At 39.7% G+C, this 20,973-nt stretch overlaps 2 protein-coding genes and 1 pseudogene across 2 annotated transcripts; 2 read left to right on the top strand and 1 right to left on the bottom strand.

Annotated features, from left to right (window-relative positions):
• The first annotated feature begins 549 nt into the window (after positions 1 to 549).
• On the top strand, positions 550 to 3,910 carry LOC137739556 (ADP,ATP carrier protein 3, mitochondrial-like). The gene is made up of 4 exons (XM_068479165.1): positions 550 to 731; positions 1,490 to 1,982; positions 2,190 to 2,561; positions 3,338 to 3,910. Exons 2-4 carry the CDS (start codon positions 1,512 to 1,514, stop codon positions 3,635 to 3,637), a joined length of 1,143 nt encoding a protein of 380 aa, XP_068335266.1. The 5' UTR covers positions 550 to 731; positions 1,490 to 1,511; the 3' UTR covers positions 3,638 to 3,910.
• Positions 3,911 to 5,614: 1,704 nt separating this feature from the next.
• LOC137740713 (mitotic checkpoint serine/threonine-protein kinase BUB1-like) lies at positions 5,615 to 9,568 on the bottom strand (annotated as a pseudogene).
• Positions 9,569 to 12,024: 2,456 nt separating this feature from the next.
• LOC137741117 (squamosa promoter-binding-like protein 3) lies at positions 12,025 to 13,738 on the top strand. Its single transcript, XM_068480920.1, has 2 exons — positions 12,025 to 12,606; positions 13,212 to 13,738. The coding sequence occupies exons 1-2, from the start codon at positions 12,275 to 12,277 to the stop codon at positions 13,444 to 13,446; spliced, it is 567 nt and encodes a 188-aa protein (XP_068337021.1). The 5' UTR covers positions 12,025 to 12,274; the 3' UTR covers positions 13,447 to 13,738.
• The last annotated feature ends 7,235 nt before the right edge of the window (positions 13,739 to 20,973 follow it).

The raw sequence follows: 20,973 nt of genomic DNA, 5'->3' as shown, positions 1-20,973 counted from the left end.
AGTAAAAAACAAAAAGATTTGAAATATGATAATTTGGTGGGTCTAGAATAATTTAAGTCAGGCTTAAATCCTGGAAGAATCTAACCCAAATATATATTTTCTCCCTATGACTTATTTTAGCCTAATGGTTGGAGATGGTGAGCGTGGATTTAAAGTTTATATTTAAAGTTTTATCCCATGGGGGTTATTTATTTATTTTTTATTATTTTTTTTCAAGAGTTTTATCTCATGAATTAGAGATTATCTAATAGTCACCTACGTTCTCCCATATTTAGAATTAGCAAATGGGTCGATTTGTTATTTTAGTGTCATATCTGTTATTTTTGAATGGATTGTGTCGTGTCAAGGTTTTTATTTTGATGTGTTCTTAAGATATGACCTGATAACAACCCAACTTATTAACGTGTTGTATAATTTCGTGTCAAGTTAAATGAGTCACGGAAGAAATTGTCATGACCAAATTTTAACTGACAAACAAGTCATCATGCTCGTTATTTTAATGCATTCTTCATAACAAATAGGCCACCTGATTCGCCAGTGACACTCGATTACTTAACGAGTTTGCTAGAATCGTGTTATTTTTGTATAGTTTTGTATAGTTTCGTGTTATTTAGCCAGGCTTACCATACCTCCTTTATTTCCTAGTTCCTCACTCGGTTGGTCGGTCGAGGCACACTCTCTTCTTCTCTGACTGATTGTCACACTCTTTCTCCTCGGCGATCATCTCTCAGGTTAGGGTTTGTTTTCCTTCAACTCTCCTTCTTTTCGGCTTTGTTTGGTTCTCGAGAAAATCATGTTCCTGTTGAGAATTGTGCTCTCTTCATTTTCCAGACTTTTCTCGAAAACTAAACAAGCGTTTATGGATGTTTAAGGGGATGTGTTTAGGGTCTTCTTAATAGTGGTTAAATTTTGCAGCCCATCTTATCTGGTGGTTGTTTTTGTTGTTGTTAACACCTCTAATTTTTGTTTTTGGTATGAATGCATGGAATTTTTAACACTCTGATCATTAATTAATTTCATCACACTTGTTTTTGGTTGCTTAGATGCCCAAACTTCGAATCGATGAAACTTTTTTGGGTCTTAACAACTGTTTAAATCTTTTATTATTGTGATTATCCATGAAAATCGTTCTTAGGTAAGTACGTAATCTTGCTCAAATTATTGTAGACCAGGCCAGTACTCTGTAGTTGTATCAGGCTGATTTCCGGATATGTAAATAATTGCAGCCTCAAATGTTTTGCAAGGTGATCTTATGGGGTATGTACAAGGCCGGTGCCATTCGTTAATCGTTCGGCGCGTTGTTTGTACATGTATTGCCATTTTGCAACAACTTATTATTTTTTGGAGAAAACAATTACGTTGGTTAATCTTGTGCTAAGAATTAGATAATTTCATTCCCGTGTCATTGTGTGTATCAGTTACGGAAAACAGACCTCTCGTGTTGATGCATGCGGATGCCTGTATTTGAAATCATGTTATTCGTTTGCAGGTCACTGGCTTGAGTTATAATCATGCCTGATGGGTCGTCGCGTCCATCGGTATTTCAGAAAACGCATGAGCAGTCTTACCTCATATCTAGGCTTTCCCCCAAGTTGCACACAAGAAACTATGCGGTGAATGGTGCTTATGCCAATGGAGCTTTGCAGAGCCCCCTGCTGCGAACTTTTGATGGCACTGCCCTTGCACAAGTCTCTCCATTGTCCCCCATTATGGCGCAGGCCCCGGCAGAGAAAGGTGCAGCTGGTTTTGCTGTGGATTTTCTCATGGGAGGCGTGTCTGCTGCTGTTTCCAAAACTGCTGCTGCTCCTATCGAGCGTGTTAAACTACTTATACAGAATCAGGATGAGATGATCAAGGCTGGTCGACTTTCTGAACCATACAAGGGTATAACTGACTGCTTTGCCCGAACAATTAATGATGAAGGTGTCCTTTCTCTGTGGAGAGGGAACACTGCTAATGTTATCAGATACTTTCCTACCCAGGTCAATTTTCTTTTGCACGATATCTGCATATCTTTAGTGATCTAGTGTTATTTGCATTACTTCCTAAACCCATATATATATATATATATGTGTGTGTGTGTGTGTGTGCGTGTGTGTGTTGTTGTGTTGGAGTATTATTTTTTTCTGCACATTGGGTATCCTGTTCCCTTTAATTGCCATTCTGAATTGTTAAAACTTGTGTATCAGGCCTTAAACTTTGCTTTCAAGGATTACTTCAAGAGGCTTTTCAACTTCAAGAAGGATAGAGATGGCTACTGGAAGTGGTTTGCTGGGAACCTGGCATCAGGTGGTGCTGCTGGCGCTTCATCTCTTCTTTTTGTGTACTCTCTGGACTATGCAAGAACACGTTTGGCAAATGATGCCAAGGCTGCCAAAAAGGGTGGTGAAAGGCAGTTTAATGGTTTGGTTGATGTTTATAAGAAAACCCTCAAGTCTGATGGCATTGCTGGGCTATATCGAGGATTCAGTATCTCATGTGTTGGAATTATCGTTTACCGTGGGCTTTACTTTGGAATGTACGATTCGCTGAAACCTGTGGTTCTAACTGGTGGCCTGCAGGTATATTAAATCTGAGAGTTTTTCGGTGTGCCGGGAACACGGTCCGGTACAATATTATTACACTTGGTGTACCGGGCCGTGTTTCCCGGCACACTGAGAAATTTCTTGTTAAATCGTTCAAACTTGTTCTCTATAGGGATTTTTTTTTTTGTTTAATATTTGACTTTTTGGGCTGTGTTATTCTCTTATACTGTCAATGTCTCCCTTATTTTGATTATTTTCCGAGATAGTAAAGGCGCTGTGTGTACTAATATATGAAAGGCAGTAAGCTGGTTGAATCATTTTCAACATGGCTACCCATGGAGTTGCTTTGACCACTGCCTGCCTTGCCCAAAATCAGGCGCGCTTTTCTCTCCTCTTTATTCTTCATTGTACGGTTCGTATGGACTTCGCCGTTCTTTACCAACTAAAATAGAAAAGGCTGTATCACATCGAGATGTCTATTCGTTTTCTGCGCCCAATGAGATGGAGAATTTGTAACCCCCTATTTATACTGTACTTTTTGGCCCTTCATCTTGCGTCGTTCCAACAACGGGCGGGGAGCACCTCAGTATACGATAGGTCAATATGTACTGTGAATTAGCTCCGATGGTCTGTTCGAGTTTGGGTTCATTCTGTCTATGTATGTCTTTCTCAATACGTGTTGGGATTCAGGAATAATGTGCTGAAGTTGCGGTCATTTGGCCTATTTTCTGCAGTATTGGATATGAATCTGTTCCCCTGAGGTATATGATGTAATTAATGTTCATTGCTGTCTTTCTTCTGGTGATTTACAGGATAGCTTCATTGCTAGTTTCTTGCTGGGATGGGGAATTACTATTGGTGCTGGATTAGCTTCTTACCCAATTGACACAGTGCGCAGAAGGATGATGATGACCTCAGGAGAAGCAGTTAAATATAATAGCTCTTTGGACGCATTTAAGCAAATCATAAAAAATGAGGGTGCTAAGTCGCTGTTTAAGGGTGCTGGAGCAAACATATTGCGTGCTGTCGCGGGTGCCGGTGTGCTTGCTGGCTATGACAAGCTGCAGGTCGTACTTCTTGGCAAGAAGTACGGGTCTGGCGGCGGTGGTTAATAATGCTATGATGATGAAATCATTAGTTACTGTAAGTACCGAGTCTAGTTGAATAATTTGAATGAACGGAAGTGCTTGTTATTAGAAAGTCATAGTTACAGGGATGAAGAAATATGAATGTTGGGTGCTTGTTATGTATGCTTGAGCTTTGAACGGAAGTGCTTCTACGTTTTAGAAACATTCATCTGTTGAGATTAGATGGTGGTTTCTTATAAATTTGGTGTTCCGTTGTATGTAAAACATGCCTTCTGTTTTCTGGCGGATTCTGGTTCATACTTTTCTGGTTCCATTTTCCGGTTGAGTTTGGCTGTTTGAGATGCTGCTCTTGTGGCGGCACTCTTGGGTAGGGATGCCGTATAGAGCAGCTCTAACGCGGATGGGACCAGCAGGACGTGGTCGGGGGAAGGCTTGGCCCAACATTTTCAACTTATGAAGGGTCTAACGAATGTGTTTAGGGAATTGAATTGTACCTTCAATCGAGCCAGCCATCCTGCTGCCCGGAAGTTAGCAGTGGGTGGGGCAATAGTCGGCCTGAGAATGCGCTTGTTCAAAATCCCGCAACCCAACCTAAACCCCAAGGACCGATTTGTAATCTTTTGGCCTTTGGTTTTCGGATTGGAAAATGCCAGGGGGACTACAATTGGTGAACCACCTCTCTAATGGAAGTGGAATCTAGTTATATTGGCGGCTGTACTTTAATTAGACAGATGATTCAGATGTGATCTACAAAATGTTTGGGTCTTGCTGTTAAGGATACAATAGGACCACCAACTCAAGATGTACCTGATTAAAACCGTACTTAGCTGTTAAGCTATGATTGTTAGAGTTTGTTATAATTGTTGGTGATATAACTAATTGTATCTATTTATATTGTATGTACACACATTCTGTTGTAATCTAATGAAATCATTTTGTACAACTTCTCTCTCTACAGTTCTCTCTCACTACAATTCTCTCTCTACTCCTAGCATTTCTCTCACGGAGCTATGAGTTTCTACACTTACCTCTAGATGTTTGGAAGTTGATAAAGGAAAATCTATAGAGAAAAAGAGAAATGAAGAAGAGTGGAGGAAAGACAGTGAGAGAGATGTACAAGAAATGTATAAAGAATGATAAACAAAAATAAACAAAACGCTTAACAAGAGTATTGTTCTCGTATACCCTATGATTTAAGAAAATTATGGTCCCCACCGTTAGATCTTAATCTAACAATGGAGGTTAAAGTACAACTGCAACAAAAGTTAAATAACCACCTACCATTGGGTTAAGATCGAACATGAGGTAACCACGATTTGCTTGGACCATGAAGTCTAGGAGAACCGGACTGTGCTTATCAAATGGGTCTTGGTTTTTGTGCTCACATTACAAATTTACTGTCCAGCTAGAACAAATGATGGCTAGACAACCTTAACAGACGGCTGGTTTTCTATGATGCAGTGCAGACTCTTAAGGTTAACTGCTTGAACTTGAACATTCTAGGATTTCCTTGAGCTTGAAGAAACCCACCTAAATAGCAACTGCTTTTGTGGCATCCTCCCTCACAAAGTATGGCCAACCTTACGCTCCTTTACGAGCTTGATCTTAGTAACAACAGATTCAAAGCATCTTGATCTTCGGTACAACGAGTTTGAAGGGCCTTTACCTCCAGAACTTTTCAGTACAAAACTCGACGCCATTTTTGTTATAACAACCGCTTCACCAGTGTAATTCCAGCGATGTTGGGTGGAAGCTCGGCCAGTGCAGTGGTGTTTGCTAATAACAACTTTGGCGGGTGCCTCCCCCCAATCGTAGTCAATTTCGCAGATTCTTTGGAGGAACTGTTGTTAGTTAACACAAATTTGTCAGGGTGTTTTGCCACAAGAAGTTGGGTTTCTGTACACACATCTTTACATTTGACCGAATCTTCAGACGAAGTTTGGCACTTGAATTTACAGATGCTCCCGGAGATGAGCTCAGCCAGGAGGAATGAATGGGTCACTAAGCAGAACACAGCGAGGCCCTTTGCTTAACCAGTAAATCACTTAGTTTCTTTATAAGCTAAGGATCCGACAACAGCTTCTTGTTGTTACAGCCCGGACTGCTATTAGCAGTTTTGTAAAGAAGTTCCTCCAGAGTTCACCATTCCAATATCTGAGCCCAGTTGAAGGACAAGAATTGAAATCAAAATCGTCAAAGTACAAACTTAAGAGTGAAGTTGAAAATAAGAGATGGAAGAGATGTGTTTGCATTCGCATTGCTCAAGTTACGACCCAACGCAAGACTTTCTCATTTTTTTAGGTAAGGTTTGCTAATTTAGTGATCAAGTGGGAACGAAACAAAATCGATAACATGGACAAATGGTCAAGTATGCAGAATTGAGAGAAAACTACCTTTTAAAAGATGACTTGGGCAGATAGAAGCGTCCACCTCGGGTGATGGTTTCTTGTCAATTTCCATGTAAGAATTATGCAGCATAGTATGGACAACAACACAGAGGCCATGTGTCTACCTGGTAACAAGTCACACAAATTAGATATAAGAAATGTTGACTGAATTTAGAATGGAAAAAAAAAAAAAAAAAAAAAAAAAAAAGAAAAAGCCATGGACTATACTTGATATGTCCATGGCCTATTTTCTTGCATTTCCGCACAACGAAATCTAGAAGTCCGGCAATCTCCTGTAAACTCCACATTGTCAGGAAAGAGATGGAGATCTATCCCTCTTCCCCAGTCGACTAGGCATAGACCCTGTAAGATAACCCCAGATTAATCATAAAAACTAAGCTGAATACTAGTCTTATGCAACCAGAAATAACCTGATCAAGCCACGGACCACTTCGCTCACAAAATTCTTCTTCTGTGAAGTCAGTTCTATCACGAGATCCTGCTTTTGTAAGGCCATTCCTGCCAAATGATAATTTAATTGCTGATGCAAATGTGTAAGCTTTATAACACACAAACAAGATGTTAAACGAAAATTGGATTTTTTTTTCTCCCTGATTACAGACTTCTTAAAATAAGTTGAGCTGACGAGCTAGCGGTTCTAACTATAAATAAAGCTGTCCCATGTTACTATTGAAGATAAGAAACTGTCTCCCATGCAAAGCGTAGGTTAATTATAGTAAAAACTTAAGCTAAAAGCATGTCCTGTGTGAAGTAAGAATAAGACTAGAAAAAGAAAGAATGACAATCAATATTTCTAGTCATGACCTCTAAGAGGAAACAAAGGCAGATGAAAAGCAGATTGCGAGTAAAATATCATTAGTAAGGTCCAGTTTTCCATGTGTTCAAGTTTATTGCATCCTGCACAAGATCTTTAGGTTATAATAAGCATGACAAGAGTATGGCAGACATGAAAATTGCTACGATGTATGTTTAACTAACCTGAAGTGTTCCACTAGCAAGATAGTAGGAGACAAGGATGCTACAGTCAGGATAGAGATGCATTCTATGAGCGAAACCAAAGCTTGAACTCTGAAACATTAACATATCAAGTGTAAAATAAACAGACCCAGGAACTACCAATAAAAAGTTTGGAGGATCAGGAAATGCTTACTTCCTTGCCTGAGATCCATTGATCAAGTTGACGATACAATAATACATATAAAACTCCCAAGGGAAAGCAGGCTTTTGTATCTGCCACCAATTACAAAAACTGAAACTATCCGGTAATACACTGGTCATCAAGAGAAATAAGTCCGGTAGATTTTACCTTCAATGCAACAACATCTTCAGGATTACAATTGACATATGCCTTGTATACTTGAGCAAAGCCACCCTGGCCTGCACAACCAGTGATCTGGTACTTCGGACGACGTACAGTGTGGGCAGTGAACATGATAAGTTGACCTTATACCTTCATATGGAGCATCCATATATAAAAATAAAGAATATTTGAAAAACCGAAACACTCAATTAATTTGATGGAACTGAATGTTCTGAATATCCAAGAAGATTCTGGCTCCCTGGGACCCTAGCTCAGGTGGTAACACTACAGGGTAGTAGTGAAGTTGGTTGTAGGTCCAATTCTTGAGTGAAAGAGGGAATATAAATAATCAAAATTAAAATTAAAATAAAAGAGGAATGAGTGATGCCTTAAGGTTCAAAAGAAGACTTTTGATCAGGATATAAAATGTATATCTGGATAAGGGTCCATGTAGCAAAAGAACTGCTTGTTGGTATTGGCAAAAACCATGACAAACACAGGTCCTAACGTAGAGATAACATATCATCCAACATAATTTCTATCTGATAACCGGATGCTCAAGTGTATGTGCTTGAAGAGATTGAAAAATGAGAATAAACCTCTTTCTTATACATCGAAGGAAAAATGCAAACAGACAGTAGAAAAGACTAATTGTCTATCCATCTCTAAAATCTCATTAAACAATTTACAGTGAAAAATGTCTTCTTGTAAATCCAAATTGAGCCTCAGCATTAGTGGGTTTCAGCACCAGATACTTATGAGTTTTTGGTTTAGAAGCCTAACATTCCTGCACCACTTCGTAAGAAAAGTTAAAACCAGCTCCCTTAGCTAAGAAGTTAGAACTCCGTAAGTAAATATTTATTTCTAAATTCATATATTGGAATATAAAAAAGAAAATGAGCCAATAATGTGAATCACCTATCTCAACAGTCTTGTTCCTCGACGAGTTCTTGAGAGAAGACAAAGCAACTTTTCCTAAGTAAGCTTTAGTAGTAGAATGGTATCCCTGAGTCATGTGTGCAAAATCCAAAAAATAACTCTTAATCAGACGACATTAGAAGTTATGCAACAACAATGAGGAAGAAAGTATCTCACTTCGTATTTCGTAAGTTGATTCACTTTCTTCAACAGGTCTTTCATAGTGGAGCTGGACCATGGGTTAATAAGGCTGCCAGAATGAACCAATTCATTGTTGCCATTCTGCACAAGGGAAATGCAAATTGATCCATCCAACAACATGCTTATTTTGTAACTATATAACACTATAACACTTAAAGCAAGATGTATAAAAAAAAATCAAGAGCAACAAAGAAGAGAAGGTAAAGCACATCGATTGCCTACACGCAAAACGCGTATATAAAACAAGGTTCACTAACCTTCTGAGATAAAGAAGCTATTCTAGACATCCTAGCAAGAAATACGGCATATGCCTTCTCCACCCACTCAACTGGTTTAGCATTCCCAGCACCACACGAAACATCATAATAAGCACAATTACAATCATTATTCAACAACAAAACTGTAGACCTCCATTTCGGAACACACACACGTGCACGCAAAATCCTGTCGGAGGCAAAGAGGCGGACCTTGAAATACCCATCTGATAAACCATGTGCGCATGGAACAATTTCTCTTTGGCTTCAAGAAAGGTCGCGTACCAAACATAAAGCAAAGAGTGGCCAGCACAGATCTCCCTGTGCAACATTTCCAGAAAAATGCTTTCGAAATCTTCAATGGAGTCCATCTACAAAATCCATACAGACAAGTCAAGTAATTAAATGTTTCATATTAATCACATTGACAAACAAACTAAACAACCTCCTCAAAATATTAACCCAAAAAATGCACCAAAATTGGTATTATTAACATAATCAAAGCAACTAAACAAATATAAACAAAAATTAAAAGTAATAAAATAAATTGACCCATCAAAGATGCACAAGCAAAATGCATGAGTCAGAAATTTTATGAAATACGTACATAGAGGAACCCTAATCTTGAGAAATCTGATGCCGTCCCTGTACTGAGCATTGTCCTTGAAGGCCGCGATGCAGTCGGTTAGAAGCTTGGTGAGATCCGACCCCGAATTCTTTCCGGAGTGAAAATCTCCGAGGACTTACTTCACGGACCTGGGTCGGTAATTAATTTCAGTAAAAGTTTGAAAAAATTGAAGGGAGAGAAAGAGTAACAGAGCGAGGGCAAGAGAGCGTCGTGGAGAGGAGTGGTGGGTAGCAAGTCGGCGTCCATGGCTTCTGCTGCTAATGTATATACAAAACGATAGGTGAGATGAGAAGAAATGTGAATCGGGAATTTGGAAGAGCAAAGCTGAGAAATCATTCATTCACATTCAGAAAATGAAAAAAAGAAGCGCGGAAATGTGTTTTTAAATTTGGAAGGGCGGGTTTGTAATTTAAGGAAGAAGTTCCAAATTTCACTCAATAAATAACGAGTTTGATATCAAATTGACAAACAAACTAAATTTGACTCACTGAATACTACTAAACAGTAAGTCGGCATCCATGGCTTCTGCTGTGTATGTATATACAAAATGATAGGTGAGATGAGAAGAAATGTGAATCAGAAAATGTAAAAAGAAGCGCAAAAATGTGTGTTTAAATTTGGTTGGAAGGGTTTGTAATTTCTCAGACCGCGTAAGCCAAGTGTTGTCAATTGTCAAAAGCATACCGTAAGTCTTGCTTCGGCTTTTTAAGTATTGTTTCTACTTAATATTACGGTTTAATAGTATTTCAGTAATTGAAATGTCGTAAATTCACTTACTGGATGACGAGTTTGATATTGAATAATAAGGCTAAGTATACAATAAAAGAAACTTTTAAATAATGCTAGCTTGGAACATATCCAATGGTATCGCTAAACAAGGTTGTTTGGCTATTTTAACAAAAACGCAAAAGAAAAAAAAAAAAAATCAATTTCTAACAGGCTAGCTAAACGACCAGCAATTTTAGTTTTTTTAAATTTTTGAATCTCACTATATTGTATTTATACAATACGCTTCTCCTTCAATCTCTCCATTTTGTCCATTCAGCCTGGCTAAATGGCGGAGTGTTAAGACTCAAAATGTTAGAGCATGATAAATTTTGGAGGTCAAAATACGAGAACTGGTGATCCTAGATAGTGGTTGATTAAATGCAAACAACATGCATAATTAAATATGAGCGTGTGAGAAGTTAAAAAGAGTTTGTGCTTATCATTTTCCTGTAAGTGATTTGAATCGGTAAATAATAAAATATTTAAAGATTGTTAAAATAATAACTGTTGTTGGAGATTATAAGTTAAACTAGCTAGCTAAATTAGTTTTTGGACATTATGTTCGAAATATAGGCTAGTGGGGTTATGGCTATGTGGAGAAAGATCGGATGAAAGTTGCTTCAAGGCAAGTAGGAATCTATGATTATCTTTTAGACATAATTCACCATTACAATTTGTGTGCAAATGAAATGTGCGAATTAATCATGTGTATACAATGAAACTCGGCTTAACGCCTAATAATTGTCGAGGTCCCCACACTCCTAAGATAATTCCTAAATACACCAAGAATACGAAGACGCTCAAGTACTACCAAGAACAAATCTGCATAAATTTTTGTTTTTGGTGCTTTGGTTTTCAATGAAAATGTAGAGATATTTGTGAGACTTTTCATTGAGCGTTTGTAGGAACTTTTATAGAGGTTTAAATGTCGCATTCTGAATAGGTTAAACAATCTTTCAAAAGTGTATGTCGCACCATTTGGTTAAGAAGCACCACTTACATGAAATATTATTCATTAACTAAACTAACAAAATTTTAACAGTAGGAGTTAGTAGATTTTCTTTAAAAGTGTTATTTGCTAACTCGTTTGGCATTTTTATGCTACTTTAAAAATATGTCATTCCGAACTTCTCTTCAACAAACTCCTCAAATTTTATTTTTCGCTTTAAAATGTTAAAATATCTTAAATTACCATATTTTGTGGGGCCTAAATTTTATTTTTAAACACTTCATAAAACAATACCTTTTTTTTTTTTTTACACTAAGGGAAGGGGAGTTCGACCACATAATGGGCAGTCTAATTTGGTATCGAATTCGTCATTCACGAGATTCGAACCTAAGACCTCTCACTTCCAAGTGAAGAGAAATACCACCAGACTATAGTACTGAGTGCCCATAAAACAATACTTTTAAATAAAATATATTGTGCAACTCAATTTGCTAACTTGAAGAAGTAACAACTGACCTTGATAATATACAAAATCAGTTGCTAATTTTTTAATTTGCTAATTAGGTTACTACATCCGTTGGAAATGCTTTTTTTTTTTTTTTTTTTTTTTGGATATATCTTGGAGACTAAAATTTTACTCAAATTTGCAAACAAAATAATGTATCACCAATAGAAAATAAGTACGTTAATCGACATTTAAGTAATAATCCAATCATTAATATCGACATCATTTGAGTTATAAAATTTAGTTTAAAATTTTGATATACCTAGTATTATCCCTTTTTCTTATATAGCATAGCAAATTTGACTTTGATACTCAAATGCTACCTCCTTGGAGATGTTCGTAATTGGTGAGGGTTGATTTGTAAACATGGAAACAAATGGAAAGGGAAAGAGACCCAAAGTATTTGCGTTTGCTTATTTGTAACTTTTCGTCGGTATTATCCCCTCCCATCTGGAATCTCGGACCCCTGCATTATTGTTGTACAAGTACAAGCTGCTAAACAACGGACAAGAAGCAAAAGACTCGTCACAGAAACCCTTAAAATTATGGAGGAGATTGTTGTGGTCCTCACTCTCCCACTTCTCCTCCTGCTCCCTCCTAGTGCTGCCTCCCTTCTACTTTTTACTCTCCCCCTCCTCTTGTTCCGCTAATATCTTCCTGCTCTTCCTTTCTTCCTCATCTCTTTTTTACTAAAAAAAGGTGATATATATCATCTGGGGTCGATCCATTGATGGAGGGAACGAGTAAGTTGGACTTGAACAAGCAGATGAGGGAGAAGCCGCGGGTGGTGGCGGTGGTGAAGAAGGAGGAGGAGGAATTTGATGGTGAGCTGCAAGTAGACGGGAAGAAGAAAGGAGGCGTGAAGAGATCGTTGTCCTCGTCCTCGTCATCCGGCGGAGGAGGAGGCGGCGCAATGAGACGGTGTCAGGCGGACAGGTGCACGGCTGATCTGAGTGAAGAAAAGCAGTATCATAGAAAGCATAAAGTTTGTGACCTTCATTCCAAGTCTCAGGTTGTGCTTGTCTCTGGCCTCCACCAAAGGTTTTGCCAGCAATGCAGCAGGTAATCATTTCCCACTTCCCACTTATTGCAATCTTTCTTGCTGCAATTTTCATTTCCATTCTGTGGTTTCTGTTTGATTTTTCTTTTCTGACATATATATATATATATATATATATATATATATATTTTTTGTTTAAACGATAGATTTTGTTATATTAGATGTCAGATTAGCCACCGAGGTTGATCTCACGCTGTCATGCAAGGACTCAACACCTTTCCACCACTGTGGTAAAGGGCCACTTGCTTGCTCAGTTTATATATTGGTTTTGCAGAAATCGCATAATTTGTTGTTGCCGGTTTCTTTTATGTTTGCCTATGTGGGATTGATGCACATTGCTACTCTTCAATTTACATTTACTCGTGTCGTTGTATCGACCTCTGGCAATAAGTTCACAATTCAAAGTTGTATGGTTCTGTCTTTGTTCTTAATTTACTCTTTCCAATTTGTGATGAGGCTGAATCATTTAAGTGTATCTACCAAGAATATCAGTTTACTGGTACATTTTGTTTCACCAATGTTAAATAGTTTCTCTTGCAGCATTTAAAACTTCAAATTCACCGATAAATAAGCAAGCATCCTGGTGCCAAATGTTGTTGTGTTGCAGATTTCATCAGCTACCAGAATTCGACGACACCAAAAGGAGTTGTCGCAGGCGTCTGGCAGGACACAATGAACGACGAAGGAAGAATCCAGCCGAGTCTCATGCAGTGGAAGGCTCAATCCGAAATGTTGGTGCAGGGACTCAGTTCAAGGATGTATGCGGGCAGGTCGATGACAGCGGAAGAATTCGGATAACCATTCCAGGAAATTCAACTCACAAGCATTTCCATATCAGATAAGATTTAGAGCAAGCATGCTCCCTCTCTTCTGTCAGCTTAATTAGAGATGTATAATTATTAGATGTTGGATATTTGGCTTGTAACAAATTCAATTTCATGGAGTGTGTGCTAGGATTGCTGTTAACCGGCTGTAGGAAGGTATAAAAACTACCAAGTGATTTAGCTAGCTCTGTAACTAATATAATTTGCAAGATTAGTACATTTCTCGTATATGCGGAATGGATGGGAATAGAATGCCTCAATACTTCGTTGTTGGAGGTTGCACAGCAAACATTAATGGCTTGTTTACTGATCCGTACTTGAAATGAGAGAAATTGATAAGACAAAAGTTTAAGTGTTGTTTTCTCTATATGTTTTCTTTTCTTTTCTTAAGTGGTACAGTTTTGGTGTTTTAAGCTTTGTGTAATCTGACTAAATGTTGATGGAACTGTTACTCATGGAAATACGGATGGTCGGCATTGAAGTCGAAGTTGGTAACAACAATGTGACTAAAACTCAGTTGTGTGAGAGAATCTCTCTAGTGATCCATAGTTATTTTAACTTTTGTTCAAAGCAAATTGGTCGTATAAGAGAACTTTCTCCTTATTAGGAACAAGCAAGTAGTGGTTATCATCAGCCAATTTTTGAGACCATATGCTTGAAGACACTTAGAGATGGCAACGGTCTGGTTTGAGGATGGAAATGTTATATCCATACCACGAAAATTAACTATATCTATAACCGCAAATTATATTATTGTTGATCCTAAAAATTACCAAGCCTACGTGGCACGCATGCCGATTAATTAATAAGCTAACTACATCATTCGATTGTGTGCGGGCCGTGCCAACTCGTTGGCCGAGTTTGGTCGGGGAGTAAAATATGTTGATGTCACATTGGACGCACTGCTGACTTCTTGATCTTGTGACTGCGGCCCAGAAAAGAACACGTCTCGGCATTCGTGTTCCAGAGCCTGAAGACAAGGCTGCTAGTTTTGCGAAGTTCAATATCAAATTCAGCTTTTAATGTGCCAAATATAGTAACCTGGTAACACCTTACTTTGCCGAGAAGGTTGATGAGATGACCTCTACCAACAAGGACTCGAAAATCCTTGTCGACCGAGACTTGGATAGGTAATCAGTCGGGCGAAAAGCAGTGTTGTTTATCCAAACTGAAGGTGCTCCCTGATCAGCTAATTCTACGGCTCCAATGCTGTTTATCCAAACTGAAGATGTTGCCGATTGCCTTCACAGTGCTATTTATCCAAACTGAAGATATGTTGACAGGAAAAAGAAAATAAAAATCTCAAGGTTGTTGAGAGGTTTCGTGTAGAGAGAGAATTTGCACAGGGTAGTTTGTGTATTGAATTGGAGGGGCCCTGAATGATACACTTTCTCCTCTATTTATAGCATCGAGAACCCCTATGGTCGAACTAGAAACGTATTAGGATTAGAACTCCTAAAACTAATCTGATTAAACTTCAACTAATCATAATCTCTATAGGACTCTAAACCAAACCTTCAAACAAACCAAGTTCATCTCCTAATCCCAGGTACTTTAGCTTTAAGACTCCTTAATATACCAGGATTTGACTACTTCACCTTTATCCAAAACAAATCCTCTTTGTAGCAAGATTCGGCCAATATCGACAGGGCAAGCCCACGACAAGATTCTAAATAAACACCATTCGCCCAAGAATATCTAAGCTCGGCCTAAAATAACATTTTGGGCCCAAACATTGCCCCCTCGCTTCTGAGGTCCTTAGCCTTAAAACTTCTGGGCGAGCCTCGACGTTGAAAAAGTGAAATCAAACCCTTAGTATATCTTTGAAAGACAACAAAAAGTCTCAAATATTCTATCCACTCAGGTGCATTTATGAAGCATGATTGCACGATCTTAATTTGTCAGATGCTCTGCCACGTGGTGATTCCTCAACTTACTTGTTTGCCATTAATAATGACATTCGAAACGTGCAACCATCGAAACGTCTTTTCATCATTAAATTCGCCGTCATATGTAAACATGCATCCTCAATCCCTGAGTTCTTCGGTCCTTCCACCTGGATTCTTTGAATATCCATCATGATTACAAAATCCTCCGGTCGATTTAGCCCCCCAAAAACCGCTGATCTTCCTCCTAAAACACCTATAAATACTTAACTCTCCTTCATTCAAACTTTATGCTTTCAAAATTCTCAAATCTCATTGCCACTAGCTCTTAAACCCAAAAAAAAAAAAAACCAACCTTCCTTTGAAACCCAGAAAACCTTCATCTTCTTTTGAAACCCAGAAAACCGTTATCTTCTCTTGAAACCCAAAAAACCTTCGTCTTCAATGGCCGTCAATACTTTTACCACCAAGTTGGTTGAGGAATGCACTAAATGCCAAAGCATCACTGATTGAAATACTATTAAAACCATTCGATTTGAGGATGAGCCGAATACGTCCCACCAAACCTTCGACCCATTGTTCAAAGACGATGTTCTAGAAGTGATCACCGAAATGCTCAAGGATCATTGCCTGAAACCCTTATTCCAAGGGTATGACTGGTTGAAATGGGAATCTGCCAAACCCCAAGGCGTTTGGCCTTCGACCACTACGGCTTGGACTGCCTGGGTTACTCGGCTGGAGCCACATTTCGATGACAAATGGAAAGCTCTCGGTATTTTTGATGCCATTAAACTTTCGACCATTGAGATGCGCTTGGATCGATAGCTCGTAATGGCTGCTCTGAGCTTCTGTAGCTCAGCCACCAATACGATGGTCTTTCCATTTGGCCCCCTTGGCCCAACAATGATGAACATCACAACCATACTTGGCACCTCTCCTATCGGTCTCCCAGTCAACAATTTTCTCTCCGAGTATCAATTTGACCTGGACCTAAAGACCATTTTTTAAGACCGTGTCGTCGAAGCCCTGACAAAGGAAAACCAAAAGCCGCCGAAGGAAGACGCGCAGAAACTACATAAGAACTTCTTCAACTACAACACCCTAACCACTCACTTCGCCGGCTCGAAAGGGGAAAATCTTAAGAAAGGTGAACATGGGGCCTTTTTATTCTACTGGTACAATAAATATATATTTTGAGCCAACTAGAATAAATGCCTGGCTAAGAATATGTATGTTGCTGAGGCCCTGGCCAGCAGTTTTTACCAACCTCACTAGTTGTTTGGCCAAAACTACAGTGGGGAAAATCGACCCTACCAAAACGGTCTGCTCTGGGTTTTTCAGCTTTGATTGCAGGTCTATTTCTAAACCTTGCAAGTTTCAGCTCTTCCGAAGCCATGGGCCTTAAGCTGGCCTCGCGACCCATTCCTCCCCACTCGGCTAAAGAGATTTTCAAATATTTCTTCTACCTTAAAGACTTGTTGGACGACGAATTCCAAATTTGTCGTCGCTGAACGTACCCTTCTTCCATTATCCATCCAACATTGGCATAGGAAGACGTCAAAGAAGTTGATCTCTGAAATTCCTGGAGGTCATTTATCATCACTCACGACCTACCCTATGGTTGCGAGGCTTGACGAGGAAGCTGGGAAGTCTATCACCCCAACTTTTTGGCTCGGCAACTGGGTTATCTTCAAGGATGCCCTATGCCATTCTTTTTTTCTTTCACCCTCTTAAGCCAAGAACGCTTTTCCGATTCTTCAAAGAGGGAACGTGAAGTAACCGAGAATGAATTTAAGGAGTGGTGCACCAAATTCTGTCTTCGACCGAAAACTCTAGAATCCCGATGTGTTAGCATCTTCGCCGATTGGTGGAGTGCCTATACTAAGGATTTCTTCAAAACTTCGACCGAGGAAATCTCACAACAGCTTTAGTGCAGTGCTTTTACTTTTCTTGCTTGTTTATTTCGAACTTCTTTTTTATTCAAGCTTAGTGTTTTTAGATGGCCGAACCATAAAAAGGTCCGAGGTGATTGCGATGGCCGCGGCTAAGAAAAAGCTTGCCCCTCCCCTGAGGAAAACTGTAGCTGCCGCACCAACCCCGTTAAGCAAACGGTCTCGCTCGGATGCCGAGACGGCCAGTGAAGCACCCATGCCAAAAAAACGTGTCAAGAAATTGACAAAGAAAGGGGAACGGGATATCCATGTTATCTCTAGCCAAACACAGAGCAAACATTAAAATGCCAGATGCCTAATCGTTTATTTCACCAACAATTTTACGCGCCGAGTGGTGTTATTTATATTTCTTGGCCGCCTTAATGACCATCTAATGTAGATAGCCTCCATTGCCCATGTGAATTAAGAGGCTCTCTTAAACACAGGGCTCGGCCATTAAGTTTTCTGGGTTCGAGCAACAAACCAGCAGACATGGCCGAGGTCTCGGCAGGTTTATCACGACTTCCTTATCTGTTATGCTTTTGGATTCTTCTTTACTAACTTCTTCTTTATGCAGCATTCATGGGAAGTCGAGCTCGATGCTCTCCTCTTGAGTACTTCTGAAGTAGCCAAGCCTTCTACGAACGCAGCATAATCCAATGCCTTCGCCAAGTTATAGGAACTCTTATCTCTTTTGGCCTCACAAGTCCTTCAATGTAAAGGCCTCAACTCTATAGGAGAGTGCCTGAACGATCTTGCAGCCGGTGGCTTGCTGAGCACCGAAAGTGTTGTCCACTTATCTAATATCCTAAAGCTGACCCAGTAATATTTTACTACTTTTGAAAGGGCTTTCTGGGCCAATGATGACCTAAAAGCTACAAAGATCGCTCACGAAGCCAGTTCGCCAAAGGTTGAGGCCATAAAAGCAAAGAAAATGCGGATGTGCGACCTTGATCATAAAATTGCCAAACTTCAACGTCAAATTGCCGAACTTCAACGACAAAGGTCAGCTGTTGCTTAAGAACTCGAAAAGGATTTTGAAGCGAATAAGGCTCGACTGACAGACTTTGCTTCTAGCGCAAAGTAGATACAACAACTTCAGCTTAATAAAAGAACAAGACAGGCCGAAGTCACAATGGCTGAAGTAAGGTGGTTGGAACTGAAGGCCACTCTTGAAGCCTTCATTCCTTCGTCCCCTTAGGATTTTAGTTTTAGTAATCAACTGGTGGAATCTTTTGTAACTTCACTTGTACGCTCTTTTGCAAAATTAATGAAATGAACTTTTTATTCTCGCATCTCCCAAGTAACTGGATATTATTTCTTTAAAAATTTCCCATTGATTGGTGGTTTATGAATTAGATCGGTTCGGTATTTATGATGGTATGCCCCTTTGCCGAGAACTTTTGTGGACGATGAACGGTCCTTCCCAATTCGGCGACCATTTTCCAAATCTAGGATCTTTAATTCCTACTGGTAATACGGTTTGCCAAACTAGCTCACCTTTGCCGAACGTCTTATGTCGGACCTGTCGATTATAAGCTCGTTCGGCGATCTTTTTATATGCTACTAATAAATTGTAAGCATCAAGCCGAGCTTCCTCTAAATCCTCTAACTTTTGCCTCATGGCCTGATTATATTCGACACTACTCAAACTACTTTGCTTGACTACTCGCAACGAGTTTATAATTAGCTTGAATGGTAGCATCGCGTCATGCCCGTGGATCAACGCCTATGGGGTCGTCCCTGTTGCTGCTCGGAGTGAAGTTCGATATGCCCATAAAGCCTCGTTTAACTTCAAATGCCACATGACAGGCTTTTCTTTTATCATTTTTTCAAGAATGCCGATCAAAACTTTATTACTTGCTTTGACCTGTCCATTTGTTTGTGGGTAATACGACGTGGACTGTTCGAGTCAGATTTTCAGGTTTGCTGTATATTCTTTGAACCTATTGGCTATGAAGATTGTGCCGTTGTTAGTTATGATCGATTATGGTACGCCGAATCTTGTCACAATATTTTCCTCCTCAAAACTACAAACCTCTTTCGAGGTTAACTCGGCATATGAGTTTGCCTCGACCTATTTGGTGAAATAATCAGTTGCTACGAGTATCCATGCATGCTTTGCTGATCTAGAAGATGGCATAATTTTGCTGATTACGTGCATGACCTACCCTCTGAATGGCCAAGGTTTGGTGACCGAGTGAAGTAATTTGGCTGGGACTCTTTGTATAGGCCCATGAATTTGACATTCTACACATCCTTGTGCATACTCGATACAATCCTTCAATATACTCGGCCAGAAATAGCTGTGTCGGCGAAGCAGCCAATGCATCTTGCGTCCAGATTGATAAGCCTCGCAAATTCCTTTGTGTACTTCTGCAATTGCTTGGGCAGCCTCATGCGGGCCGAGGCATAATAACAATAAACCATCCTCACATTTTTGGTACAACTTATTCTGGTACAACATGTAATTTGTGGCATGGACCATTGTCCTGCGGTTGTGTTTGTCACTGGGGTCATCGAGATATCGCATGATTGACCTTTTCCAATAGTCTGATAATGTCTTGACTGCACACACGTCCGCAAGATCTCCTTGCTTTAACAACGAAGGTAAGGACAACACTCGTGTATGAATCACGTGGTCGTGTTAGAGAATTTGTGGATAACCAAGGTTAGGTGTGATGGTTATACTACAGGTATCGCCTAGCCTAGCTCGTCCCCCAGGAGTTGTGCTTTGGAGGCTATTTGAACGTGATACCATCGAACAACTCGGCTAGATAGCTGGCGACCATGTGATAGGGCACCAGAATACAACTCATGCAACGGAAAGTTCCATTGAATTGGTTAATCACAAGTTCCAAATCACCGAGGACAAGTATGCGGGCTGCCCTCAAGTCATGAAGGATGTTGAGGTTGAAGATAAGGGCTTCATTTGGCTTGATTATTTGTACAATCAAAATCAAGCTTGAAAGAAAAATACCGACAGTGTTGCTCTAAGGATTAAATGACGATCCCAACACTAGCCGAGGTTGAAGTACTGGAGCCATCAAAATACATCATCCAATAATTATCATGTGTTTCTACCATGCCAATTTCGACGTCGTTGCCCTCAAAACCATATGGAGAAGGATGTTGGGCTAAGAAATCGGTTAGGGCTTGCCCTTTGACGGCTTTCTGTGGAACGTATTGCAAACTGAATTCGGACAGTGCCATTGTCCATTTCCCAATTCGGTCTTTGATCATTGGTCGAGTGAGCATATACCGAATAACATCGGTCTGGGTAATGACCTGAGTGACGGAAGAGAGTATGAAATGTCGAAGTTTAGATGCAGCAAAATACAAAGCCAAGCAAAGTTTTTCTACGGCTGAATAATTAATTTCAGGTGAGTTAAGATTATGACTGAGATAAAAGATGGCCTGTTCACGCCCGACATCGTTGTCTTGTGCAAGGAGGCAACTGATGGACTCTTCGGTGGCCGAAATGTATACCTTAAGAGGTTTACCACGTCGAGGTAGTACGAAGACATGTGGGGTTATAAAGGAAACCTTGATTTGTGTGAAGGCCGCTTGATGTTCTTCACGCCACTTGAACCTATTCGAATCCTTGAGTTTCAAAAGCTTAAAGAGCACCTTCATTTTTCCCGCCAAATTAGTTATGAAACAACGGAGAAAATTTATCTTGCCGCGTAAAGGCTGAAGTTGCTTTTTGGTCATCGGGGGTGGAGCAT

The sequence above is a fragment of the Pyrus communis genome, chromosome 7 (genome assembly GCF_963583255.1).
Source record: "Pyrus communis chromosome 7, drPyrComm1.1, whole genome shotgun sequence".
Lineage (NCBI taxonomy): Eukaryota > Viridiplantae > Streptophyta > Magnoliopsida > Rosales > Rosaceae > Pyrus > Pyrus communis.
Note: the sequence above shows the minus strand (reverse complement) of the source record. Positions and strands in the feature narration are given on the sequence as shown.